Raw genomic sequence first — 26,158 nt, 5'->3', positions numbered from 1 at the left:
AATATTTGTGCAGTTATTGTGAATATTTAGTTATTGTGAATGTTTGTGCAGTTATTGTGAATATTTGTGCAGTTATTGTGAATATTTAGTTATTGTGAATATTTGTGCAGTTATTGTGAATATTTGTGCAGTTATTGTGAATATTTGTGCAGTTATTGTGAATAGTTGTGCAGTTATTGTGAATATTTGTGTAGTTATTGTGAATATTTAGTTATTGTAAATATTTGTGTAGTTATTGTGAATATTTGTGCAGTTATTGTGAATATTTAGTTATTGTGAATATTTGTGCAGTTATTGTGAATATTTAGTTATTGTGAATATTTAGTTATTGTGAATATTTGTGTAGTTATTGTGAATATTTGTGTAGTTGTTGTGAATATTTGTGTAGTTATTGTGAACATTTGTGCAGTTATTGTGAATATTTGTGCAGTTATTGTGAATATTTGTGCAGTTATTGTGAATATTTGTGCAGTTATTGTGAATATTTGTGCAGTTATTGTGACTATTTAGTTATTGTGAATATTTGTGTAGTTATTGTGAATATTTGTGTAGTTATTGTGAATATTTTTGCAGTTATTGTGAATATTTGTGCAGTTATTGTGAATATTTGTGCAGTTATTGTGACTATTTAGTTATTGTGAATATTTGTGCAGTTATTGTGAATATTTGTGTAGTTATTGTGAATATTTTTGCAGTTATTGTGAATATTTGTGCAGTTATTGTGAATATTTGTGTAGTTATAGTGAATATTTGTGTAGTTATTGTGAATATTTGTGTAGTTATTGTGAATATTTGTGCAGTTATTGTGAATATTTGTGTAGTTATTGTGAGTATTTGTGCAGTTATTGTGAATGTTTGTGCAGTTATTGTGAATATTTCCTCCCAAAGTCTCCCAAAAACGGTGTTTTTTTGGGTCTTTTTGAAGACGTGAAAACCTGGGCTGAAGGTGAAGGAAAAGTCTGTGATTGTGGTGGAGGTGTTAATGATGGTGGAGGTGTTAATGATGGTGGAGGTGTTAATGATGTGAGACTGGGAAAAGCCCGGAGCGTCCGGTCTCCACGACGACAGGAGGAATCTGGAAACGCTAATGACGAGCTCATCATGGACATGTGACAGGCTGAAGGTGGAGGAGCAAAGTCAGCTTTAGTCAGAAAACAAACTCTGATGTCACATGTTCTCTCACATTATTTATTTATTGTTATTATTATTTATGTATTTATTTTAGAACTCATATTCTTGCATTTCCATCATGAAGAGGACATTTGTCTAAAACCAGCTTTAAAAACCAAACTCAAACATCCAGTGTTTCATCCACCGAGTTTCATGAACCACAAAGGAAACAAACTCCACCAGGTCACGGTGCATGAACCACTGGATGTTTGAGTTTGGGTGGTGGCCCCAAGGTACCAGGTGGAGTAAAGCTAACTTCCTTGTCGTCTCGCAGGTGGAGTAAACGTAACTCCCCGTGCTTCCTTGTCGTCTCGCAGGTGGAGTAAACGTAACTCCCCGTGCTTCCTTGTCGTGTCTCGCAGGTGGAGTAAACGTAACTCCCCGTGCTTCCTTGTCGTCTCGCAGGTGGAGTAAACCTAACTCCTCGTGCTTCCTTGTCGTCTCGCAGGTGGAGTAAACCTAACTCCTCCTGCTTCCTTGTCGTCTCGCAGGTGGAGTAAACGTAACTCCTCGTGCTTCCTTGTCGTCTTGCAGGTGGAGTAAACCTAACTCCTCCTGCTTCCTTGTCGTCTCGCAGGTGGAGTAAACGTAACTCCCCGTGCTTCCTTGTCGTCTCGCAGGTGGAGTAAACGTAACTCCCCGTGCTTCCTTGTCGTCTTGCAGGTGGAGTAAACCTAACTCCTCGTGTTTCCTTGTCGTCTCGCAAGTGGAGTAAACGTAACTCCCCGTGCTTCCTTGTCGTCTCGCAGGTGGAGTAAACGTAACTCCCCGTGCTTCCTTGTCGTCTCGCAGGTGGAGTAAACCTAACTCCTCGTGTTTCCTTGTCGTCTCGCAAGTGGAGTAAACGTAACTCCTCGTGCTTCCTTGTCGTCTTGCAGGTGGAGTAAACCTAACTCCTCCTGCTTCCTTGTCGTCTCGCAGGTGGAGTAAACGTAACTCCCCGTGCTTCCTTGTCGTCTCGCAGGTGGAGTAAACCTAACTCCTCGTGCTTCCTTGTCGTCTCGCAGGTGGAGTAAACGTAACTCCTCGTGCTTCCTTGTCGTCTTGCAGGTGGAGTAAACCTAACTCCTCCTGCTTCCTTGTCGTCTCGCAGGTGGAGTAAACGTAACTCCCCGTGCTTCCTTGTCGTCTCGCAGGTGGAGTAAATGTAACTCCCCGTGCTTCCTTGTCGTCTCGCAGGTGGAGTAAACCTAACTCCTCGTGTTTCCTTGTCGTCTCGCAGGTGGAGTAAACGTAACTCCTCGTGCTTCCTTGTCGTCTCGCAGGTGGAGTAAACCTAACTCCCCTTGCTTCCTTGTCGTCTCGCAGGTGGAGTAAACCTAACTCCCCTGGCTTCCTTGTCGTCTCGCAGGTGGAGCAAACCTAACTCCCCTGGCTTCAATGTCGTCTCGCAGGTGGAGTAAACCTAACTCCCCTTGCTTCCTTGTCGTCTCGCAGGTGGAGTAAACCTAACTCCCCTTGCTTCCTTGTTGTCTCGCAGGTGGAGTAAACCTAACTCCCCTTGCTTCCTTGTCGTCTCGCAGGTGGAGTAAACCTAACTCCCCTAGCTTCCTTGTCGTCTCGCAGGTGGAGTAAACCTAACTCCTCCTGCTTCCTTGTCGTCTCGCAGGTGGAGTAAACCTAACTCCTCGTGCTTCCTTGTCGTCTCGCAGGTGGAGTAAACCTAACTCCTCGTGTTTCCTTGTCGTCTCGCAGGTGGAGTAAACGTAACTCCTCGTGCTTCCTTGTTGTCTCGCAGGTGGAGTAAACCTAACTCCCCTTGCTTCCTTGTCGTCTCGCAGGTGGAGTAAACCTAACTCCCCTAGCTTCCTTGTCGTCTCGCAGGTGGAGTAAACCTAACTCCTCGTGCTTCCTTGTCGTCTCGCAGGTGGAGTAAACCTAACTCCTCGTGCTTCCTTGTCGTCTCGCAGGTGGAGTAAACCTAACTCCTCCTGCTTCCTTGTCATCTCGCAGGTGGAGTAAACCTAACTCCTCGTGCTTCCTTGTCGTCTCGCAGGTGGAGTAAACGTAACTCCTTCTGCTTCCTTGTCGTCCCGCAGGTGGAGGAGGTGACCCTGACCCTGGAGCCCGAGCCGTGCTCCTTGACCCCGTCGCCGCTCAGAGAAGACCTGCCATCGACGCGCGGCTCCAGCCCGGGACTGTCCAATCAGAGCGCGGAGTTCGCCGGCGCCGCCCACTCGGAGCGCTCGCCGTTCGACGCCGTGCCATGCGTCGTCCAATCGCTGGAGGAGAAGGACGACGAGGAGGCGGGCGACGGCGCCATCGTGGTCGTCGTGACAAACTAGCGAAAACAAACGCTCGACAAAACTCTGGAAATACGTCAATAATCAGTCAAAAGTATTCTATTGACTCCCAAATATTTACCACTTGGAGCGAGTGGAGCGGCCATTTTGTTTCAGTTTTTTTTTGTGGATTATCAACGATGGAATATGAGGGAAATACTGTGCTCATGCTGCAAACGAGGACGCGCGGAGGTCTGGACCAAAGAGAATCGAAACCGCGGACAAAGAAACGCCAGCGGATTCTCGAGAAACGGACGGATCCGGCGCGCGGACGGGCGAGACATTCGGCGCAATACAACTCACAACCCAACGCGACAGAAAGCGAGCGCAACGGCGCCGGAAAACGACCGCGAGTGCTCGGAGACGACGACGTCGAGCGCGAGGAAACGGTTTGAAAAGCAATCGCAAAACGTATCGTATTTTCCGGACTATAAGCCGCACCTTTTTTCATAGTTTTGGCTGCGACTTATATTTATATTTATACTTATACTCCGGAGCGACTTATATGCGACATTATTTGTTATTTTCACACTTGCAACTGCATTTCATACTCCAGTGCGACTTATATATGTTTTTTTTCTTCTCTATTAATCATTTTTTGGCTGGTGCGACTTATAGTCCAGAAAATACGGTAAACTGTAGTCTCTAAATTTGGTCTTGAATCGCGTAGAATTTCCAAATATACCACTGAAATGGCCCTGCGACAAGTTGACCACTGTCCAGGGTGTACCCCGCCTAAGGCCCAAAGTCACTGGGATAGGCTCCAGTCACCCACGACCCCGAAAGGGAACAAGCGGTAGAAAATGGATGGATGGATGGACCACTGAAATAATCCCGATCAAATCTGAAAATTCATCGTTGAACCCTCCCATCGCTCGGTAACCGTGGCAGCGACGTGTACCCGCACCATATTTGCGAGTTCGTGATATCGACATGTTGATTTGACTGGTTATTTTTAATCGTTTTTTAACTCGAAGCTGTCGCACTCGCGGTCGTTTGCGGAAGACAAACCTCTTTCTGGACACACCCAAAAGGACGTGCATGCCTCTGACCGGGACCCTCACAGTATAACGCACTATACAAAGTAATAATATACACTTTCTTTTGTAATGAAATAAAAATCTGCTAAACCAACGTGTGTTTGTATGGGCGTGGGGGCGTGGTTGAATGTGCAGGGCGGATGGGCGTGGGGGCGTGGCTGAATGAGCAGGGCGGATGGGCGTGGGGGCGTGGCTGAATGAGCAGGGCGGATGGGTGTGGCTGAGTGTGCAGGGACCTGGTTTAAACCCAGCGTAGACCTTGTTTAGACCCGGTTTGGACCCAGTTTAGACCCGTTTAGCCCTGGTTTAGCCCCGGTTTAGCCCCGGTTTAGCCCCGGTTTAGCCCCGGTTTAGCCCCGGTTTAGCCCCGGTTTAGACCTGGTTTAGACCTTGTTTAGCCCTGGTTTAGCCCCGGTTTAGACATACAAGGACAATAAGTTTAACATGGGTCTCGTGCTTTGGGAAAGGTACAAACCCAAACATTCCATTATTTTAATGCCACTGGAACAACATCTGGAGTTCCAGGTTAAGAAAATATCTCTCTTCAAATATGTTTTTAAATAATAGAATAATTCTGGCGTCAGAACTTTAAAGCTCTTTCCAGTAGAATCATTAGTAAATCTGTCATGAGTATGACGTTCTTCTGCTGCTCAGCGTTCTGTGAAGGACGCAGACTTAAACCGTCTCTCATTTCTCTGTAGTCGTCACTTTAGTCCACAGACCTCTGAAACGGCAGCGGAGCTCATTTACTAAACTGGCTCCTGTCTAAAGGGCCCTCGCTGGCTCCTGTCTAAAGGGCGCTCGCTGGCTCCTGTCTAAAGGGCCCTCGCTGGCTCCTGTCTAAAGGGCGCTCGCTGGCTCCTGTCTAAAGGGCCCTCGCTGGCTCCTGTCTAAAGGGCGCTCGCTGGCTCCTGTCTAAAGGGCCCTCGCTGGCTCCTGTCTAAAGGGCCCTCGCTGGCTCCTGTCTAAAGGGCCCTCGCTGGCTCCTGTCTAAAGGGCGCTCGCTGGCTCCTGTCTAAAGGGCCCTCGCTGGCTCCTGTCTAAAGGGCCCTCGCTGGCTCCTGTCTGAAGGGCCCTCGCTGGCTCCTGTCTGAAGGGCCCTCGCTGGCTCCTGTCTAAAGGGCCCTCGCTGGCTCCAGTGCGTTATCCTCAAGAGCCCTTCAAAACTTAAGAGGAGACGAGTCCGAGTCTCTGTCCAGGGTTAAACTTGAAGGACTCAGTCAAGGCTCCGTATGGACCAATGAAACCTGTTCTATAGCAAGTTCTTTAGCATGTTCTTTAGCATGTTCTTTAGCTTGTTCTTTAGCATGTTCTTTAGCTTGTTCTTTAGCATGTTCTTTAGCATGTTCTTTAGCTTGTTCTTTAGCGTGTTCTTTAGCGTGTTCTTTAGCATGTTCTTTAGCATGTTCTTTAGCAAGTTCTTTAGCATGTTCTTTAGCATGTTCTTTAGCATGTTCTTTAGCGTGTTCTTTAGCGTGTTCTTTAGCGTGTTCTTTAGCATGTTCTTTAGCGTGTTCTTTAGCGTGTTCTTTAGCATGTTCTTTAGCATGTTCTTTAGCAAGTTCTTTAGCATGTTCTTTAGCATGTTCTTTAGCATGTTCTTTAGCTTGTTCTTTAGCATGTTCTTTAGCATGTTCTTTAGCTTGTTCTTTAGCCTGTTCTTTAGCATGTTCTTTAGCATGTTCTTTAGCGTGTTCTTTAGCGTGTTCTTTAGTGTGTTCTTTAGCATGTTCTTTAGCGTGTTCTTTAGCGTGTTCTTTAGCATGTTCTTTAGCATGTTCTTTAGCAAGTTCTTTAGCTTGTTCTTTAGCATGTTCTTTAGCATGTTCTTTAGCTTGTTCTTTAGTGTGTTCTTTAGCCTGTTCTTTAGCATGTTCTTTAGCAAGTTCTTTAGCATGTTCTTTAGCATGTTCTTTAGCTTGTTCTTTAGCATGTTCTTTAGCAAGTTCTTTAGCATGTTCTTTAGCATGTTCTTTAGCATGTTCTTTAGCGTGTTCTTTAGCGTGTTCTTTAGCATGTTCTTTAGCGTGTTCTTTAGCGTGTTCTTTAGCATGTTCTTTAGCATGTTCTTTAGCAAGTTCTTTAGCATGTTCTTTAGCATGTTCTTTAGCTTGTTCTTTAGCATATTCTTTAGCTTGTTCTTTAGTGTGTTCTTTAGCCTGTTCTTTAGCATGTTCTTTAGCAAGTATTTTAGCATGTTCTTTAGCATGTTCTTTAGCTTGTTCTTTAGCATGTTCTTTAGCATGTTCTTTAGCATGTTCTTTAGCGTGTTCTTTAGCATGTTCTTTAGCTTGTTCTTTAGTGTGTTCTTTAGCCTGTTCTTTAGCATGTTCTTTAGCATGTTCTTTAGCATGTTCTTTAGCTTGTTCTTTAGCATGTTCTTTAGCATGTTCTTTAGCTTGTTCTTTAGTGTGTTCTTTAGCATGTTCTTTAGCTTGTTCTTTAGCATGTTCTTTAGCATGTTCTTTAGCATGTTCTTTAGCTTGTTCTTTAGCGTGTTCTTTAGCCTGTTCTTTAGCATGTTCTTTAGCATGTTCTTTAGCATGTTCTTTAGCATGTTCTTTAGCAAGTTCTTTAGCATGTTCTTTAGCCTGTTCTTTAGCGCGTTCTTTAGCCTGTTTTTTAGCGCGTTCTTTAGCATGTTCTTTAGCGCGTTCTTTAGCGCGTTCTTTAGCGCATTCTTTAGCGCGTTCTTTAGCGCGTTCTGTTCTTTAGCGTATTCTTTAGCGTGTTCTTTAGCATATTCTTTAACGTGTTCTTTAGGGTGTTCTTTAGCCTGTTCTTTAGCGTGGCCTTTGACGTGTTCTTTTGCGTGTTATTTAGCCTGTTCTTTAGCATGTTCTTTAGCTTGTTCTTTAGCATGTTCTTTAGCGTATTCTTTAGCATGTTCTTTAGCGTGTTCTTTAGCATGTTCTTTAGCATGTTCTTTAGCTTGTTCTTTAGCATGTTCTTTAGCGTATTCTTTAGCATGTTCTTTAGCATGTTCTTTAGCGTGGAATTTGTCAAGGTCAAAGTTTATTTCTAAAGCACAAGTTCATGTCAAAAGGCCAGAGAGGGTTTTGTGTGTGTTTTTTCCCCCCTTTCTGTTGTTGTGTTGCTGTTGTTGTTGTTATTGTTGTTGATCCATGTTAGGGTCAGGCTCTCTCAGACCGAGGCCTTTTCCCTCACTTAGACCAAAGACCTGCTGCACAACGATAACGCGGCGGAACAGAACGCCATCGAGTGCCTCACAGTGCGATACGGATCTGTCCTCTGAGCGCCCTCGCCACGTCCGAGCACGGCGAGCGCACTTTACGGCGCTGTGCACAAAGTCCACGCCACGCTGCAAAAACACGTTCAGTTCATCCTTTATTCAAAACGGGGACAATGCAACATTTAAACAGCCTTATTTACAACACCGCACCTCCCAAACAAACAAACAAACGAGTCAACAACAACAACAGCAGCTCTTCAGCCATCACCGGCGACGCCCGACCCTACGAAGCCGCGTACAAAGACACTCACTTCCAAATAAATAAACAAGAACGTAAATGATGATGAATGAACGTCGGGTTTAAAGACTTTTAAGGCGGAACCTGAGAAACCCAAGTTTACGACTGTTTCCAGCGCACAAGCGTCCACACAACAGTTAAGTTTCACTTCGTACACGACATGGAGACAGTAAAACGACTATATGAATCACTTATAGCGCAGACATTTGGTGTAGAGTGATTATTGGCCTCTTAAGGGTTAATGCCTCGTTATTTGTGGATTTCTTCTGGACGTTTTCGCCGATTTGGGCCTCGAAGCTCAAAAGACGTCTTCTTTGTCGTAGCGTTGTCGTCTTGAAGGTTTAATTGATGTGACGTCGCGATGTCGGAGTTGTATTCACTTATTATCCGCGGAATTGCATTGTTTTGCCCCAGCGTCGCACTAAACGGTGAAAAGGCGTAAATCCACCGCGATACGTCACTTTTAGAGTCATTTCAGTAGCGATTTTTTTAGAGGAACAAGAGCATTTCTCGGACACAACTCGCCTCATTTTAGTGCAATAAATGAGAAGAGAAGGATTGAAAATGATATTCCCCGATTCTAAGTCTATTGAAGATATCAATTTGTAACATATCCTGCAGTTTTTCATGATTTAATTGTTTCATAAATCAGGCTTTGTACGTGTCAAATTTGTCACAGTTGCATCTGAAAAATGGTATTTTTTTTTATTTTGTGGACATAATAGATGCAAAATAAATGTGTGGATAGGATTTTGGTTTTATTTAGTATTTGACTAAATCTTGGCTATTTCTGGAGTGTTAAACGTTAATAAATAAGGCTTCGATGGATAGATTTAGATAAAGACGGTAAAGGTTGGCGTGTTTTTGCTACTTAAAGGGCCGATGTTGATGTCTCTCCGTCATCTGCGCTTGACGTCCACGATTCAAAAACCTAGACAAATTTGATCTCTTTCCTCCCGCGATACGAAAAAAAACATCCTCACAATAAATATAAAACTATAAAAAACGACGTTGCACGGTCAGACCCGCGTGTCGTCGTCGCTGTCGCCGTCGTCATCGTCGCCGTTGCTGTCGCCGTCCTCGCGCACAAACAGTCTCTGCAGCGATCGGAGCGCGGGCGAGGGCGGCGAGGAGGACGCGGAGGAGGGGATGAAGAGCGGTGGGGGCGGGGCAGCGGGAGGAGTGGGCGGGGTGCTACTGTCACTGCTGTCACTCCCGCTTCCGCTATCGTCCGCCTCCGTCGACCCCCGCTCGATCCGCACCTCTGCTTCGTTCTCGGAGCCGTCCGGAGGGAACGGCGGCGGTTGCTGCGGCGCGGAGGGGCAGGGCGGGGCCGCGAGGGAGGTGGGCGAGTTGGAGCCCGGGTGAGACTTGGAGGAGGCGGATTTGTGGCTGACGTCCCGCAGACTGGCCAGGGGAGGACGGAGACGGACGCCGGAGCGGGTGGAGCCTTCTATGGCCTTCTGGAGCTGCGGGAGGGCGGAGCCAGAGGGCGGAGGGTCGGAGGTGGGCGGAGGCAAGAGGAGGAGGGAGAGAGGAGGGAGGGACAGGAGTCAAAGAAGTGGGAAAAGCAGACAGGTGAAATGTAATCAAAAGCCAAAAGTGAACAGAATATAACTCGGGCTGTTCATGTTTGCTCTGCGGATTAACCAGGTTTTAAAAGTTGGTAAATGGAAAAGGAAGTGGATATGGAAAAGGATAGAAAAGGAAATGGAAAAGGAAGTGGAAATGGAAAAGGGTGGAAAAGGAAATGGAAAAAGAAGTGGAAATGGAAAAGGATGGGAAGGGAAAAGGGTGGAAAAGGAAATGGAAAAGGAAGTGGAAATGGAAAAGGGTGGAAAAGGGAATGGAAAAGGATGGAACAAGAGATGGAAAAGGAAGTGGAAAAGGATAGAAAAGGAAATGGAAAAAGAAGTAGAACAAGAAATGGAAAAGGAAATGGAAAAGGATAGAAAAGGAAAAGGAAGTGGAAATGGAAAAGGATAGAAAAGGAAATGGAAAAGGAACTGGAACAAGAAATGGAAAAGGAAATGGAAAAGGAAGTGGAAAAGGAAATAGACGGATTCAATGTTCAATAGTTCAATGTTTAGTGTCGGTCACATGTTTGACAGAGATTCATCGTAGAGGAATTGAGAGGAGCGCTCGCTTTGTGCTCAAGTTCGAGCTCCAGTTCCTCTCGATTGCTAGTCCACCTCTGATTGCGGTATTGAAAACGGTATCGAGTATTATCCTTTTACTACTCTGAGTGGTAAATATCGGCGTTAAAGTGAAATAGTAACAAAAAAAACGAGGCTGGAGTTACAAGAGGAAGCCACAGGAGTTAGAGCGCAGTGACTTGAGACGTATTTGCGCCGCTAACGCTAGGTCAGATTCAGAAGCGTCCCTTCTTACCTCTTTGAGCGCGACCACTCCCACGAGTTTACCGATGCTGGTGACGTAGGCGTGGCTCAGTCCCAGCAGCGAGAACAGCGTGTGCGTCTGCAGACAGGACGAGTGTTAGAACGTGCACTTTACAGGTCCACAAGGCATTTCCTCATCGGGATTCGGTGCTAAAAGTGCCATCTACTGGGCCGCAGAGGGAATTACCGTGGGGTGACGAGCAAAAGCTAGCTTGCCCCGACATGCTAACTGCAAAAACAGTTGAAATGAACGGTTGGAATGAGTCTGTGATGGTTTATGGACTTCAAAACAGAATGAATGAAACAAGCATGAATGAAGCTAAAGACAAAATGAAGCTAATGACAACATGAAGCTAAAGACAAAATTAAACTAAAGGCAAAATTAAACTAAAGACAAAATGAAGCTAAAGACAAAATTAAACTAAAGACAACATGAAACTAAAAACAAAATTAAGCTAAAGACAAACTAAAGCTAAAAACAAAACGAAGCTAAAAACAACATTAAGCTAAAATCAAAATTAAGCTAAAGACACAATTAAGCTTAAAACAACTCCAGGTATGTTTTTAGATGAAGGAAAACAGCAAAAAAACAGCAAAAAACAGAACATTTTGTATAATATGTGCCATACGATGCGGGTTTAGATTGAAGGTCACTAGGGCAGTGTTCAGTTAGTCTGGTTCCCACTGGGCGCGGTTCAGCCCGGGAGTCAAACCTGTGACGTCTCGCTGTGAGGCCATTTGTTGATATCACTGCTACGTGTGAATCGTCTCGCTGTGAGGCCGTGTGCTTGGCTCCTGGACTCACCTTGTGGAGGGACGTTCTCTCCACGAGCTGGAAAGGTGAAGGATCCACTCGGATCTCATCGATTTCCATGGGCTTGTTCATCTCGACCTCTTCCCACAATCTAATCTGCAGCAGAAGAAGAGCCAAGGTCACCTTCAGGGGCCAACACCACGGGGCCCAGGGGCCAAACACAAGCATAAAGTATGGAAGAGCCCCAGGGTCCAGGAGCCAAACACAAGCACAAAGGATGGAAGAGCCCAGGGGCCAAACGCAGAGGGTGGAAATGGAAACGCCACAACTATTTATAGAAATGATCTGTTTGAACTTAAAGCACTTCAAGAGACAGAAGGAAACACTTAATATTGTAGTATGTATTGAATTACTCTTAACACCCCATCAAGTATTAACTTATTACAACATTTAACCTGATGTAAGAACACAGTAATAACATTTACCTGATGTAATAACACAGTAATAACATTTACTCTGATGTAATAACACAGTATTAATATTTACCCTGATTAATAACACAGTAATAACATTTACCTAATGTAATAACACAGTATTAACATTTACCCTGATGTAATAACACAGTATTAACATTTACCCTGATGTAATAACACAGTATTAACATTTACCCTGATTAATAACACAGTAATAACATTTACCTAATGTAATAACACAGTATTAACATTTACCTGATGTAATAACACAGTAATAACATTTACCCTGGTGTAATAACACAGTAATAACATTTACCCTGGTGTAATAACAGTATTAAAGGTTGATATTACTCACCTCTTCTGAAGTCATGGAGTCGGCCAAAGGAGGAGGACTCGGCTCCTGGAGAAACACATTTAAAAAGGTCTGTTTAACTCAGAATAAAAGTATTGAAAACATGTAGTAAACTTTAATAAAAAATAAATAAATAAATGTATTTAACCTTATTAAGTTTTAGTTTAGGTGATTTGCATTAAAACATAATATCGTAATGTTATTTGTTTTCACCATAAACAGCATCACTGGGCCATATTGACAACAAATAATATCTATTAGTATAGAGTATATTAGAGTATTTTTTTGCATTTAACAAGGCATCAAAAATGTGCAAAAATGTGTTAAAATGTGAAAAAACTAGTTAAAATTGGCTAAAATATGCTAAAACGTGCTTAAATGTGCTAATATGTACTAAAATGTGCTAAAATGTCTAGGTTCAGGTTAAAAAATGGCGATGAAACAAGACATTTCTGCATATTATTATTACGGACATTTCTAATCGTTTTAATCACAGACGACGTGCAAAATCTCCAAAACAACAATTGCTGAATTAGAAACGATAATCGATATTTCTCCTGATTCAACACATTTCTTCACGTGCTCCAAAGTCTAAGCGCGTAAAGACGATATTTGGAAGCCGGCCCAGCGCGCGGAATCAACGAGCGCGAATCGATACTTTGGAAACAGAACAACGAGATTCGATCTAATCTGGAAACTGGCGAGGAAGCGTTTGACCGCGGACGAGAAGGTCAGCGCTTCGCCTCTGGGATCCTGCCTCGTTTCGACGCAGCTCTGTGTCCTGCTGGAGCGATACAAGAGTAAAGAGGACTTTTGCCGACTCTCGTCCAGGTCTTCCATGTATTTACACGTTCACGCTTTAGTATTAGCATCGACATGAAACTGGACAACGGGGACGACTCTTTTAAACAGATTCAGGAGAAGTTCAGGATCGTTTAGATTGAAAATGACAGGACAAGGAAGTAAATAAGGACGATTAATGATTTGAGGACCTGACGAGGTTTTAAGACAATTAAAAGAAGAGAAAACCGTTTTTTCTTGATAGTTGGATGTTCGTTCAGTGTTTTCGCATCTTCTTTGCGTTTTGTGAAAAGAACCGTTGACAAAAAACGGTGGAAATCACAAATTTATGAGCTGTATTTGGTCATTTGGCCCCATAAAGACGATGCATTAGTGTTCGAATATGTAATCAGATGGATGACATGTTTGAAATGTAATTAAACCAGGTCTAAACCAGGTCCAAACCAGGACTAAACCAGATCTAAACCAGGACTAAAGTAGGTCTAAGGCAGGTTTAAACCAGGACTAAAGCAGGTCTAAGGCAGGTTTAAACCAGGACTAAACCAGCTCTAAAGCAGGACTAAACCAGCTCTAAAGCAGGACTAAACCAGCTCTAAAGCAGGACTAAACCAGCTCTAAAGCAGGACTAAACCAGCTCTAAAGCAGGACTAAACCAGCTCTAAAGCAGGACTAAACCAGCTCTAAAGCAGGACTAAACCAGGTCCAAAGCAGGACTAAACCAGGTCCAAAGCAGGACATGATTAATCGCATAAGTCTCTTTTTAAAATGTCATTATTAAACTGTCCATTTGAACTACAAACATTTTTCACACATATGTTTGGTTATTGTTGGCAAGAGGACTCAGTAAAGACGTGCAGTGTGAAGTGTAAAGCCCTTTTAGTGTGGTTGTACGTGTAACCGTGGAGACGCCGGCGCACCTGGGACGGCCCCTCGCTCGGTTTGGGCCGAGGGGAGAAGAGACCGCTCAGAGCACTCCTGAGTGACTGCAGCGGGCCCACGTCTGCAACACAAGAACACGCCCTCTTTAAAGACTCCGTTTCCGTGGATACAGCGACACGGTCCAGCGTAACCGCGGGCGACACTGACAAACACGTGCAGATCGGTGTTTCAGCAGGACAACAATAATAATCAAATGATCTGTGTCCGTAATCAGACTAGACAGTGAGATTCTCTTTTTATTTATGATTATTGTATTAATATTTATTATTGATTATTTTGTTATTCTTCTTCTACACACTTGCAAAATGAATTTATCTACTCAACATAACTGTGAAATCATGTGTATTTCAAGTTTATTTATTCATCAAACACGTTTAAAAACAACTTCAGCCGACCAAAAGTCACATAAAAGAAGCATAAAAAATACAGAGATATCCTGTTTATGAAGCATCAAATGTCAGATTATAATTATTATTTGTTAAGTTATTTTTCCCAGTCGAGATCGTCACCTGTGCAAATATTCAAAAAGCTTGGTTTGAGACTGCAAATACTTGACTACCGTTTGTCGTTGCCGGGGAAACTGTTTGAATAAAGAACGGCCGTCTGTTTCTTGAGAAGAGAAAACGAGCGCCAAATCATTTCCTCCGGTCACTGACCGTGGCCCAGAGACCAGAGGAGCGGCGATCGTTTTGGAGATCGTTTTTGAGTCCGTCCGAACGCGCCGTCGTCGGAGCTCCGAACGCGGGAGTCAAGGGCGAGAGCGGGAAACAGAACCGATGCTACCGTGCGGTTTCAGGTGTAAAAAGGCACCTTGGGATCGTCCTGATTCCTGACTTTTGAGTGGAACTGCTGATCCTGATGCGGGAGTGGAATCTGACTCGCCACCGCCCCAAGTCAAAGTCGCTCGAGTTTCACAAGAAAAGGAGTCGTCGAGGTCCAAGACACAAATACACATCAGAGCTCCATAAAGACGATCCAACGGATCAATTAGGGCCAATTAGGGCTGCAACTAATGATCATTTCAGTAGTCGAGCAGTCAACCGATTATTCTGGTCGTTTTAGAGTCTTTATAGTCCAGATTGGACTATTGTTGGGAAGGGGTGTGTACTTATGTTCCCCGGTACCTATGTTCCCCGGTACCTATGTTCCCCGGTACCTATGTTCCCCGGTGCCCATGTTCCCCGGTACCTATGTTCCCCGGTACCTATGTTCCCCGGTGCCCATGTTCCCCGGTGCCTGTTCCCCGGTGCCCATGTTCCCCGGTACCCATGTTCCCCGGTGCCCATGTTCCCCGGTGCCCATGTTCCCCGGTACCCATGTTCCCCGGTGCCCATGTTCCCCGGTGCCCATGTTCCCCGGTGCCTATGTTCCCCGGTACCCATGTTCCCCGGTGCCTATGTTCCCCGGTACCCATGTTCCCCAGTGCCCATGTTCCCCGGTGCCCATGTTCCCCGGTACTTATGTTCCCCGGTGCCTATGTTCCCCGGTACTTATGTTCCCCGGTACTTATGTTCCCCGGTGCCTATGTTCCCCGGTACTTGTGTTCCCCGGTGCCCATGTTCCCCGGTACCCATGTTCCCCGGTGCCCATGTTCCCCGGTACCCATGTTCCCCGGTGCCCATGTTCCCCGGTGCCTATGTTCCCCGGTACTTATGTTCCCCGGTACTTATGTTCCCCGGTACTTGTGTTCCCCGGTGCCCATGTTCCCCGGTGCCCATGTTCCCCGGTACCCATGTTCCCCAGTGCCTATGTTCCCCCGTACTTATGTTCCCCGGTACTTGTGTTCCCCGGTGCCCATGTTCCCCGGTGCCCATGTTCCCCGGTGCCCATGTTCCCTGGTGCCTATGTTCCCAGGTACTTGTGTTCCCCGGTGCCCATGTTCCCCGGTGCCTATGTTCCCCGGTACTTGTGTTCCCCGGTGCCCATGTTCCCCGGTACCCATGTTCCCCGGTGCCCATGTTCCCCGGTGCCTATGTTCCCCGGTACTTATGTTCCCCGGTACTTGTGTTCCCTGGTGCCCATGTTCCCCGGTGCCCATGTTCCCCGGTACCCATGTTCCCCAGTGCCTATGTTCCCCCGTACTTATGTTCCCCGGTACTTGTGTTCCCCGGTGCCCATGTTCCCCGGTGCCCATGTTCCCCGGTACCCATGTTCCCCGGTACTTGTGTTCCCCGGTGCCCATGTTCCCCGGTGCCCATGTTCCCCGGTGCCCATGTTCCCCGGTGCCTATGTTCCCCGGTACTTGTGTTCCCCGGTGCCCATGTTCCCCGGTACCCATGTTCCCCGGTGCCCATGTTCCCCGGTGCCTATGTTCCCCGGTACTTATGTTCCCCGGTACTTGTGTTCCCCGGTGCCCATGTTCCCCGGTGCCCATGTTCCCCGGTACCCATGTTCCCCAGTGCCTATGTTCCCCCGTACTTATGTTCCCCGGTACTTGTGTTCCCCGGTGCCCATGTTCCCCGGTGCCCATGTTCCCCGGTACCCATGTTCCCCACTGCCTATGTTCCCCCGTACTTATGTTCCCCGGTACTTATGTTCCCCGGTACTTGTGTTCCCCGGTGCCCATGTTCCCCGGTGCCCATGTTCCCCGGTGCCCATGTTCCCCGGTGCCCATGTTCCCCGGTGCCCATGTTCCCCGGTGCCCATGTTCCCCGGTACCCATGTTCCCCGGTACTTGTGTTCCCCGGTGCCCATGTTCCCCGGTACCCATGTTCCCCTGTGCCTATGTGTTATGAGTTAACAACTAAAGAAAACACTAGAATATCATCTGCAACATAAATGAAAAGGAACGTACACATTAAAGGAACCGTGCGTTAATGGAACTTAATTACAAAGACATTGGACGTAATTGGAAGTTGTTTATGTTTTGTGTTTTTGGTTTCTACAGACGAATATCCAATCAGAACGCAGCACGAGCCTCACGCGAGTCTTTCATTTGTGTTGCCAGGTTCAAACATGACTGTAAACCCCTTCGAGTGAGTAAAGAATCACTCACGTCACTGTCTGAAGACGTTTGTATCACAATGACATCACCGCCTCGCCCGAGCCGCAGATCCGACACATGAAACGGAGCTAAACAAGAGCTGCTTTTTTAAGGGTTCATCTGCGTTGTGTTGGTGTCTGGTTTGCCCAAGGCCAGGAAGGGTTAAAAACACATAAAAACATAATACATCCAATGCAATCAGTGTCGTAAAGCCACATATTATGCAAAGTGGACTTTTAAGAGCTTTTAACCCTGTGATAATGGTTTTCCCTCATCGTTAACTCACCGGAAGTCGCGTCTTGAGTGATTCGTGCTCGAGTAATCTTTATTTTCCTGCATTTGAGAGGCCGTTGCTCTGCATATTATTGTTTTCGGACTGATTCATGTGAAGAACACAATTCAGAGACACAGATCAGTCTCAGGAAACGCTTTTTGCTGCTCTCTTTTTGTGTTTTATAGAAAGAATAAGGAATAAGCTCCATGTACGTTATAGATTATAGATGATATTCCAGATCAAACTCACCAGTGGCGGTCGGGCTGTGGTTTCCTGACGGATCTGGGGGCTTCGCCGGAGGGAGGGGCCCGTTTCTCTCCTCTGGAATCGGGACGTCCTGCAACATAACACTTATAATTATTGTACAAACTTAAAAGATTTCATTCATGGTCGATAAATCAGAACGATAAGCGTGTCAGCAAATTGAGTCGGAACACATTTTTCGATCACGATTTTAGCCAAAGTAATTAAAACATCACTCAAAACGTTTGAATAAACCTGAGAAAACGTCACTGCACAAGTCAAGTCTTATTTTATATTTGTGACGCTGAAAGTTGCCACAAAAGAACAACAAACCTGTAACGTTCAGACATTAAAATATATAAAGCTTCTCCTCCAAGACTCAACTTGTGGCTCTAAATAAGTAATAAAATGCTGATAAAGAGGCTCTGTTTTAGTTTAATGACCTCATTTATCATTATTATAAAACACAAATTAATCTAACTAATTTTATGTATTGTCCAAGCCTAGTTTTAGTCATTTTTGTTGTATATGAAGACGTCACCTTCCCCTTGTCCTCCTCCTCTTCATCGACGAAGGCCAGCGTCTCCCAGGCTTGTCTCTGGCCTTGGCTCTGCTCCTGCAAACAGTGTCCCTGTAAACCACACACGCTTTTACACCTTCAACAAACTGCACGCGTCCCTGTAAACCACACACGCTTTTACACCTTCAACAAACTGCACGTGTCCCTGTAAACCACACACGCTTTTACACCTTCAACAAACTGCACGTGTCCCTGTAAACCACACACGCTTTTACACTGTCAACAAACTGCACGTGTCCCTGTAAACCACACACGCTTTTACACTGTCAACAAACTGCACGTGTCCCTGTAAACCACACACGCTTTTACACCTTCAACAAACTGCACGCGTCCCTGTAAACCACACACGCTTTTACACCTTCAACAAACTACATGTGTCCCTGTAAACCACACACGCTTTTACACCTTCAACAAACTGCACGCGTCCCTGTAAACCACACACGCTTTTACACCTTCAACAAACTGCACGCGTCCCTGTAAACCACACACGCTTTTACACCTTCAACAAACTGCACACGTCCCTGTAAACCACACACGCTTTTACACCTTCAACAAACTGCACGTGTCCCTGTAAACCACACACGCTTTTACACCTTCAACAAACTGCACACGTCCCTGTAAACCACACACGCTTTTACACCTTCAACAAACTGCACGCGTCCCTGTAAACCACACACGCTTTTACACCTTCAACAAACTGCACGTGTCCCTGTAAACCACACACGCTTTTACACCTTCAACAAACTGCACGCGTCCCTGTAAACCACACACGCTTTTACACCTTCAACAAACTGCACGTGTCCCTGTAAACCACACACGCTTTTACACCTTCAACAAACTGCACGCGTCCCTGTAAACCACACACGCTTTTACACCTTCAACAAACTGCACATGTCCCTGTAAACCACACACGCTTTTACACCTTCAACAAACTGCACGTGTCCCTGTAAACCACACACGCTTTTACACCTTCAACAAACTGCACGTGTCCCTGTAAACCACACACGCTTTTACACCTTCAACAAACTGCACGTGTCCCTGTAAACCACACACGCTTTTATACCTTCAACAAACTGCACGTGTCCCTGTAAACCACACACGCTTTTATACCTTCAAAAAACTGCACATGTCCCTGTAAACCACACACGCTTTTACACCTTCAACAAACTGCACGTGTCCCTGTAAACCACACACGCTTTTACACTGTCAACAAACTGCACGTGTCCCTGTAAACCACACACGCTTTTACACCTTCAACAAACTGCATGTGTCCCTGTAAACCACACACGCTTTTACACTGTCAACAAACTGCACGTGTCCCTGTAAACCACACACGCTTTTACACCTTCAACAAACTGCACGCGTCCCTGTAAACCACACACGCTTTTACACCTTCAACAAACTGCACGCGTCCCTGTAAACCACACACGCTTTTACACCTTCAACAAACTGCACGCGTCCCTGTAAACCACACACGCTTTTACACCTTCAACAAACTGCACACGTCCCTGTAAACCACACACGCTTTTACACCTTCAACAAACTGCACGCGTCCCTGTAAACCACACACGCTTTTACACCTTCAACAAACTGCACGTGTCCCTGTAAACCACACACGCTTTTACACCTTCAACAAACTGCACGCGTCCCTGTAAACCACACACGCTTTTACACCTTCAACAAACTGCACGTGTCCCTGTAAACCACACACGCTTTTACACCTTCAACAAACTGCACGTGTCCCTAAAATGCTTTGTGTTTGGTAAATTTATCGATCTAAATTTGAGCGACATGAGTTTGTGTTAAAGCGAAACTTCTACTGTTAAACACGTGTCATTACACACACATAGCGTACAACAACATTCTGTAGATCAGACAAATTGCTACACACAAACTCAACCGCACAAAATCGGCTAAAATGCTTCACACAAAATAAATAGAACACAATCGACCAAAGTGCTACACACAAAATTAACACAATCGACCAAAGTGCTACACACAAAGTAAACTGCACACAATCGACCAAAGTGCTACACACAAAGTAAACTGCACACAATCGACCAAAGTGCTACACACAAATTAACACAATCGACCAAAGTGCTACACACAAAGTAAACTGCACACAATCGACCAAAGTGCTACACACAAAGTAAACTGCACACAATCGACCAAAGTGCTACACACAAATTAACACAATCGACCAAAGTGCTACACACAAAATTAACACAATCGACCAAAGTGCTACACACAAAGTAAACTGCACACAATCGACCAAAGTGCTACACACAAAGTAAACTGCACACAATCGACCAAAGTGCTACACACAAAGTAAACTGCACACAATCGACCAAAGTGCTACACACAAAGTAAACTGCACACAATCGACCAAAGTGCTACACACAAAGTAAACTGCACACAATCGACCAAAGTGCTACACACAAATTAACACAATCGACCAAAGTGCTACACACAAAGTAAACTGCACACAATCGACCAAAGTGCTACACACAAAGTAAACTGCACACAATCGACCAAAGTGCTACACACAAATTAACACAATCGACCAAAGTGCTACACACAAAGTAAACTGCACACAATCGACCAAAGTGCTACACACAAATTAACACAATCGACCAAAGTGCTACACACAAAGTAAACTGCACACAATCAACCACAGTGCTACACACAAACTCGACACAATCGACCAAAGTGCTACACACAAAATTAGCAAGACAATTGTTTTTTTTTTAATTCATCGATCTCAATTCAATCTGATCCTTTCATTCCAAAAACTAAAATAAAACTGTGATTGATTTCATACGCATGAACGCAGACACAGGGAGAACATGCAAAGTCTACACAAAGAGTTTGGTCCGGGACACAAAGCCAGGACAGGACCCTCTTGCTGTGAGGCCAGAGTCTGAGCACTCACCTGCATCATGAGGCGGCGCTCCGGGGACAACCACCAATCACAGAGCGCCAAGAGCTCCACTCGGTCAACGCTGCCCAGAAGGATCATGGAATCTGAAGACGGACGATCAATTATCAAATAACAACGTACAGCGGCGCTACGGCAACAGAAAAGGTCAAATAACTGAGCCAAACTACTAAAATATAACGACAAACTGTTACTTGTGATGTCAAATGTTCTTGTCTATTGAGATTAAATGTTAAAGTGACGTACGACAGGTTTTAATTAAATTTTTCTAATTTCTACTTTATTTGGTGTATTTGTACCTGTTGTACATATAAATTATAGTTTTACACCAATCGAGCAGGTATTTGTGGAGAAAAACTGAAAAACATCTGTAGAAAATGACAGGAAGTGACATCACACCAGGGACAGGAACTGACGTCACACCAGGGACACTCATTCCTGTCAAAGATTACCCAGAATTTACTCAAAGAAACAACTTTTTTGACACTTTAAACATTAATTCCACAAAATAAAATCTCTCATATATGTTTATTCGTCAAAAAATAAATACAAATAAAATTACATTCGATGTGTGTGATGTCATCCTACTGTGATGTCATCAATTCTAAACAGGAAGTAAAATTATTCACAAAAAAATGAGCTATTCTGTGACAACATTTGTATATTTTTTGGGCTAAATGAACTGCGTTTTAGTTCAATGAGTGGTCCGACCTGCAGGGGGCACTTTAAGCGTTTGTAGGATCTGTACTTATCGTAAACGCTAAAGTCGTTGTTCACCTTTGGAGTCGACCAGCGGGATGGTCTTCAGGGAGGTGGCGTCCAGCAGGTGCTTGACCTCTCCGTACGTGGAGTGGGACGAGATGAACTTCACTTTCCTCACCATGATGTCCTCCACGAAGATGTTGTACTGGCTGAGGGTCCGACACAGACACAAGCTTCAGCGTCGTCACGGAAACCCACAGGGATGACCTCGTGGCAAAGGGTCATGTGACAAGAGCCCACCCCCCACACTCCAGCCCTGTGTCAGTTTGTCAGATGAGTTAGACCGGGCATGTCCAAACTAGGGCCTGGGGGCCAAATGCGGCCCTCAGACAAATTTTGTGGGCCCTCCAGCTTCCTGCTATGTCGGCCCAAACAACAAACAGTAGTACTTTTTACTGTGAAATTGGGAAGATTCAGGCATATTGATGTTATACCAACCTAATATTAATGTTCTGGGTCTAATTAAAGGTTTGGAGGCTCATCACGATCACGTCAATGCAACATTTCAATTGATTCACTTTGTCATTCAATAAATTCGACATTGTTAAGTTGTTTGTGGCCCTCTGCCCCGTTTAAGTTTCAAAATGCGGCTCTTGGTGAGAAAAAGTTTGGACATGTTAGAGTCATGTTCATGTTTAAGCCTGATACTGATTTAATGATGCAACAAATAAACACACATTTTGACGTTTATAGATTGTCGAGACAAATTGTTGTTGTTAAAATATGTTAATTTTATTCGGCAACAAGTAATAATAGTCAATATCTAACCTCTGTTTTCTGAACTTTGCTGACATGTGTAGGATTTGTGGTGTTTGGGGAAATAAATCTAACATTTTATAACAACTGTTTTGGGCCGCGCTCTATTTTTAGCTCAGTTTGTTCAGGGAAACAATAGATTTCAGAAATGTTCATTACGGGGTTTGATTGCACTTATGATGATTATGCTAATTTCCCCTGATCTGAATATGAAACATTTGTGTGACATATTGTAACTGCACAAAACACTCAATATATAACACATTAAATCATCATCATCGTTCATACATTTAGTATTATGTATATTAATAGAGTTAAATGCTTTTAGTTGAATTATGATCATACATAATATTTTCTTCTTCACAAAAAATATAATTTGAGGTAAAGTTCATCAGAAATGGAAGAGTAAATCTCCTATAACATAAATCATGTAAAGTACAGTAGTAAATGTATTTGCTCTGATGTCACATGTATCTTTTGTGCTTTTGTTGACTAAAAATAGCTTTATTGTTCATATTTTGTGATTTTCTGTGGTTAATTCATCCCTTTCTGTCCCTTTGGCCTCAGCTCTGCACTTAAACATATTTGTATTTACTGTTATTGTGAGGCAAAGTGCTCCTGAACTAGTGAGCCACGCCCTAACTCCATCAGCGTGACTCCAGCGTCTTCTGCCACAGCGTGCGAACACAACCTTCTTCACACGAGGACGTTAAAGAAGAAGAAGAAGAAGAAGAAGAAGAAGAAGAAGAAGAAGAAGAAGAAGAAGAAGAAGAAGAAGAAGAAGAAGAAGAAGAAGAAGAAGAAGAAGAAGAAGAAGAATCTAAATTGTGTTGAATCCAGTGTTCAGAAAAGTGCCATCTCTTTCTTCTAAATGAGCCCTAAATGCCATGTGATTGGCCCATTAAACTACTGCAATGGAATCTGCAGGAGCCAAACCTGATGTGGTGAGGTCAGTGGTGAGGTCAGTACAAAGCTGATGTGGTGAGATCAGTGGTGAGGTCAGTGGTGAGGTCAGTGGTGCGGTCAGTGGTGAGGTCAGTGGTGAGGTCAGTGGTGAGGTCAGTGGTGCGGTCAGTGGTGAGGTCAGTGGTGAGGTCAGTGGTGAGGTCAGTGGTGCGGTCAGTGGTGAGGTCAGTGGTGCGGTCAGTGGTGAGGTCAGTACAAAGCTGATGTGGTGAGGTCAGTGGTGAGGTCAGTGGTGCGGTCAGTGGTGAGGTCAGTACAAACCAGATGTGGTGCGGTCAGTGGTGAGGTCAGTACAAAGCTGATGTGGTGAGGTCAGTGGTGAGGTCAGTGGTGCGGTCAGTGGTGAGGTCAGTACAAACCAGATGTGGTGCGGTCAGTGGTGAGATCAGTACAAAGCTGATGTGGTGAGGTCAGTGGTGAGGTCAGTGGTGCGGTCAGTGGTGCGGTCAGTGGTGAGGTCAGTACAAACCAGATGTGGTGCGGTCAGTGGTGAGGTCAGTACAAAGCTGATGTGGTGAGGTCAGTGGTGAGGTCAGTGGTGAGGTCAGTGGTGCGGTCAGTGGTGAGGTCAGTGGTGCGGTCAGTGGTGAGGTCAGTGGTGCGGTCAGTGGTGAGGTCAGTGGTGAGGTCAGTGGTGAGGTCAGTGGTGCGGTCAGTGGTGAGGTCAGTGGTGCGGTCAGTGGTGAGGTCAGTACAAAGCTGATGTGGTGAGGTCAGTGGTGAGGTCAGTGGTGCGGTCAGTGGTGAGGTCAGTACAAACCAGATGTGGTGCGGTCAGTGGTGAGGTCAGTACAAAGCTGATGTGGTGAGGTCAGTGGTGAGGTCAGTGGTGCGGTCAGTGGTGCGGTCAGTGGTGAGGTCAGTACAAACCAGATGTGGTGCGGTCAGTGGTGAGGTCAGTACAAAGCTGATGTGGTGAGGTCAGTGGTGAGGTCAGTGGTGCGGTCAGTGGTGCCGTCAGTGGTGAGGTCAGTACAAACCTGATGTGGTGAGGTCAGTACAACTCTGATGTTGTGAGGTCAGTGGTGCGGTCAGTGGTGCGGTCAGTACACACCTGATGTGACCGAAGCCGAGCTCGGGCAGGTAGGGCAGCTTCTTGACCTGGATGATGGAGTCGTAGAGCGACGGCTGCAGACCCTGAGCCACCATGTTGGCCAGGATCACGGCCACCATCATGGGCAGGATGTGGGAGATCTGACCCGTCAGCTCGAAGCAGATCACCGCCGTGGAGACGGTGTGAGTCACTGCCCCGGTCATGGCCGCCGCTCCTGCCCCGGCCGGCGAGGGAAAGAGAGAGTGACAGGAGGAGAAGCAAGGTTGAACCGAGCAGAAGAACCACTGAAGTAGAACGATATCATGGACACAATGCATCATAAATACTAAACTTACAGTCACTTCACTTATAAAGTCGCCTTGTAGAGCTTTAGTTGTAAAGCCGAGCAATTAATAGGTGTCTTGGTATTATTATTATTATTATTATTATTATTATTATTATTATTATTATTATTAGTCGACTTATTACTTTGGAGAGATTTAAAAGGATTTATGGTCAAAAAGCAGAAAAGAGAAGACTTGTGGTGAGTTATCTGGAGTTTAATCTTCTTCATTCTTGGTTAGTAATTTTCTTAAATTAAATATTTAATTGTGTGATGTCCTTTAATCTAAGGACACGGGATGCTGGGACATTTGTCTAAGGACACGGGATGCTGGGACATTTGTCTAAGGACACGGGATTCTGGGACATTTGTCTAAGGACACGGGATTCTGGGACATTTGTCTAAGGACACGGGATTCTGGGACATTTGTCTAAGGACACGGGACGCTGGGACACTGCCAAGTCCCTCTGAACATGAGCAAGTCCTGTACCATGAGTGAGTCGTGTAACTGTGAGTGAGTCGTGTAACTGTGAGTGAGTCGTGTAACTGTGAGCGAGTTGTGTAACTGTGAGCGAGTTGTGTAACTGTGAGCGAGTCGTGTAACTGTGAGTGAGTCGTGTAACTGTGAGTGAGTCGTGTAACTGTGAGTGAGTCGTGTAACTGTGAGTGAGTCGTGTAACTGTGAGCGAGTTGTGTAACTGTGAGGTGCGGACTGACCGATGACCGCGTAGCCCCCGGGGATGATCTGGTAGAGGATCCCGTCGAACATGATGCCGTCCGGGAACAACGTGGCCATGATTTCCCCGACCAAGCGACCGAACGCGGCGCCTTTAAACCAACACAACACAAACACAGACAAACACAACACAAACACAGACAAACACAACACAAACACAGACAAACACAAACACAGACAAACACAACACAAACACAGACAGACACAACACAAACACAGACAAACACAAACACAGCACAAACACAACACAAACACAACACAAACACAGACAAACACAGACAAACACAACACAAACACAACACAAACACAACACAAACACAACACAAACACAACACAAACACAGACAAACACAAACACAGCACAAACACAGACAAACACAGACAAACACAAACACAGACAAACACAACACAAACACAGACAAACACAACACAAACACAGACAAAAACAAACACAAACACAAACACAGACAAACACAACACAAACACAGACAAACACAAACACAGCACAAACACAACACAAACACAACACAAACACAGACAAACACAGACAAACACAACACAAACACAACACAAACACAACACAAACACAACACAAACACAGACAAACACAAAACAAACACAACACAAACACAGACAAACACAAACACAGCACAAACACAGACAAACACAGACAAACACAAACACAGACAAACACAACACAAACACAGACAAACACAACACAAACACAGACAAAAACAAACACAAACACAAACACAGACAAACACAACACAAACACAGACAAACACAAACACAACACAAACACAGACAAACACAAACACAACACAAACACAAACACAACACAAAC

At 45.0% G+C, this 26,158-nt stretch overlaps 2 protein-coding genes across 8 annotated transcripts in view; one reads left to right on the top strand and one right to left on the bottom strand.

Moving 5' to 3' along the window:
- LOC140362194 (uncharacterized) overlaps positions 1-3,488 on the top strand; it is a 78,834-nt gene extending 75,346 nt beyond the window's left edge. For all 4 annotated transcript variants that reach the window (XM_072448268.1, XM_072448267.1, XM_072448266.1 and 1 more), the window contains one exon: positions 3,210-3,488. In XM_072448268.1, coding sequence (XP_072304369.1) covers positions 3,210-3,455 — 246 coding nt within the window. In that variant the 3' untranslated portion in view covers positions 3,456-3,488. The remainder of the gene's footprint in view (positions 1-3,209) is intronic.
- LOC140362192 (chloride channel protein 1-like) overlaps positions 1-26,158 on the bottom strand; it is a 91,607-nt gene that overhangs the window by 6,183 nt on the left and 59,266 nt on the right. For 2 of the 4 annotated variants that reach the window (XM_072448261.1, XM_072448263.1), the window contains 11 exons: positions 25,297-25,407; positions 24,258-24,471; positions 21,497-21,630; positions 20,714-20,805; positions 17,743-17,832; positions 17,208-17,295; positions 13,680-13,762; positions 11,965-12,009; positions 11,188-11,292; positions 10,375-10,461; positions 7,830-9,452 (listed from right to left, as the gene is read on the bottom strand). In XM_072448261.1, the coding sequence (XP_072304362.1) occupies positions 9,003-9,452; positions 10,375-10,461; positions 11,188-11,292; positions 11,965-12,009; positions 13,680-13,762; positions 17,208-17,295; positions 17,743-17,832; positions 20,714-20,805; positions 21,497-21,630; positions 24,258-24,471; positions 25,297-25,407 (1,499 nt within the window). In that variant the 3' untranslated portion in view covers positions 7,830-9,002. Of the gene's footprint in view, positions 1-7,829; positions 9,453-10,374; positions 10,462-11,187; positions 11,293-11,964; positions 12,010-13,679; positions 13,763-17,207; positions 17,296-17,742; positions 17,833-20,713; positions 20,806-21,496; positions 21,631-24,257; positions 24,472-25,296; positions 25,408-26,158 lie in introns of those variants that run through there. The other 2 variants (XM_072448262.1, XM_072448264.1) reach the window with 2 other exon arrangements.

The sequence above is a fragment of the Eucyclogobius newberryi genome, unplaced genomic scaffold, assembly GCF_026437365.1.
Source record: "Eucyclogobius newberryi isolate DKJ021-1_F unplaced genomic scaffold, fEucNew1.0.hap1 SCAF_16, whole genome shotgun sequence".
In the NCBI taxonomy this organism is placed as follows: domain Eukaryota; kingdom Metazoa; phylum Chordata; class Actinopteri; order Gobiiformes; family Gobiidae; genus Eucyclogobius; species Eucyclogobius newberryi.
Note: the sequence above shows the minus strand (reverse complement) of the source record. Positions and strands in the feature narration are given on the sequence as shown.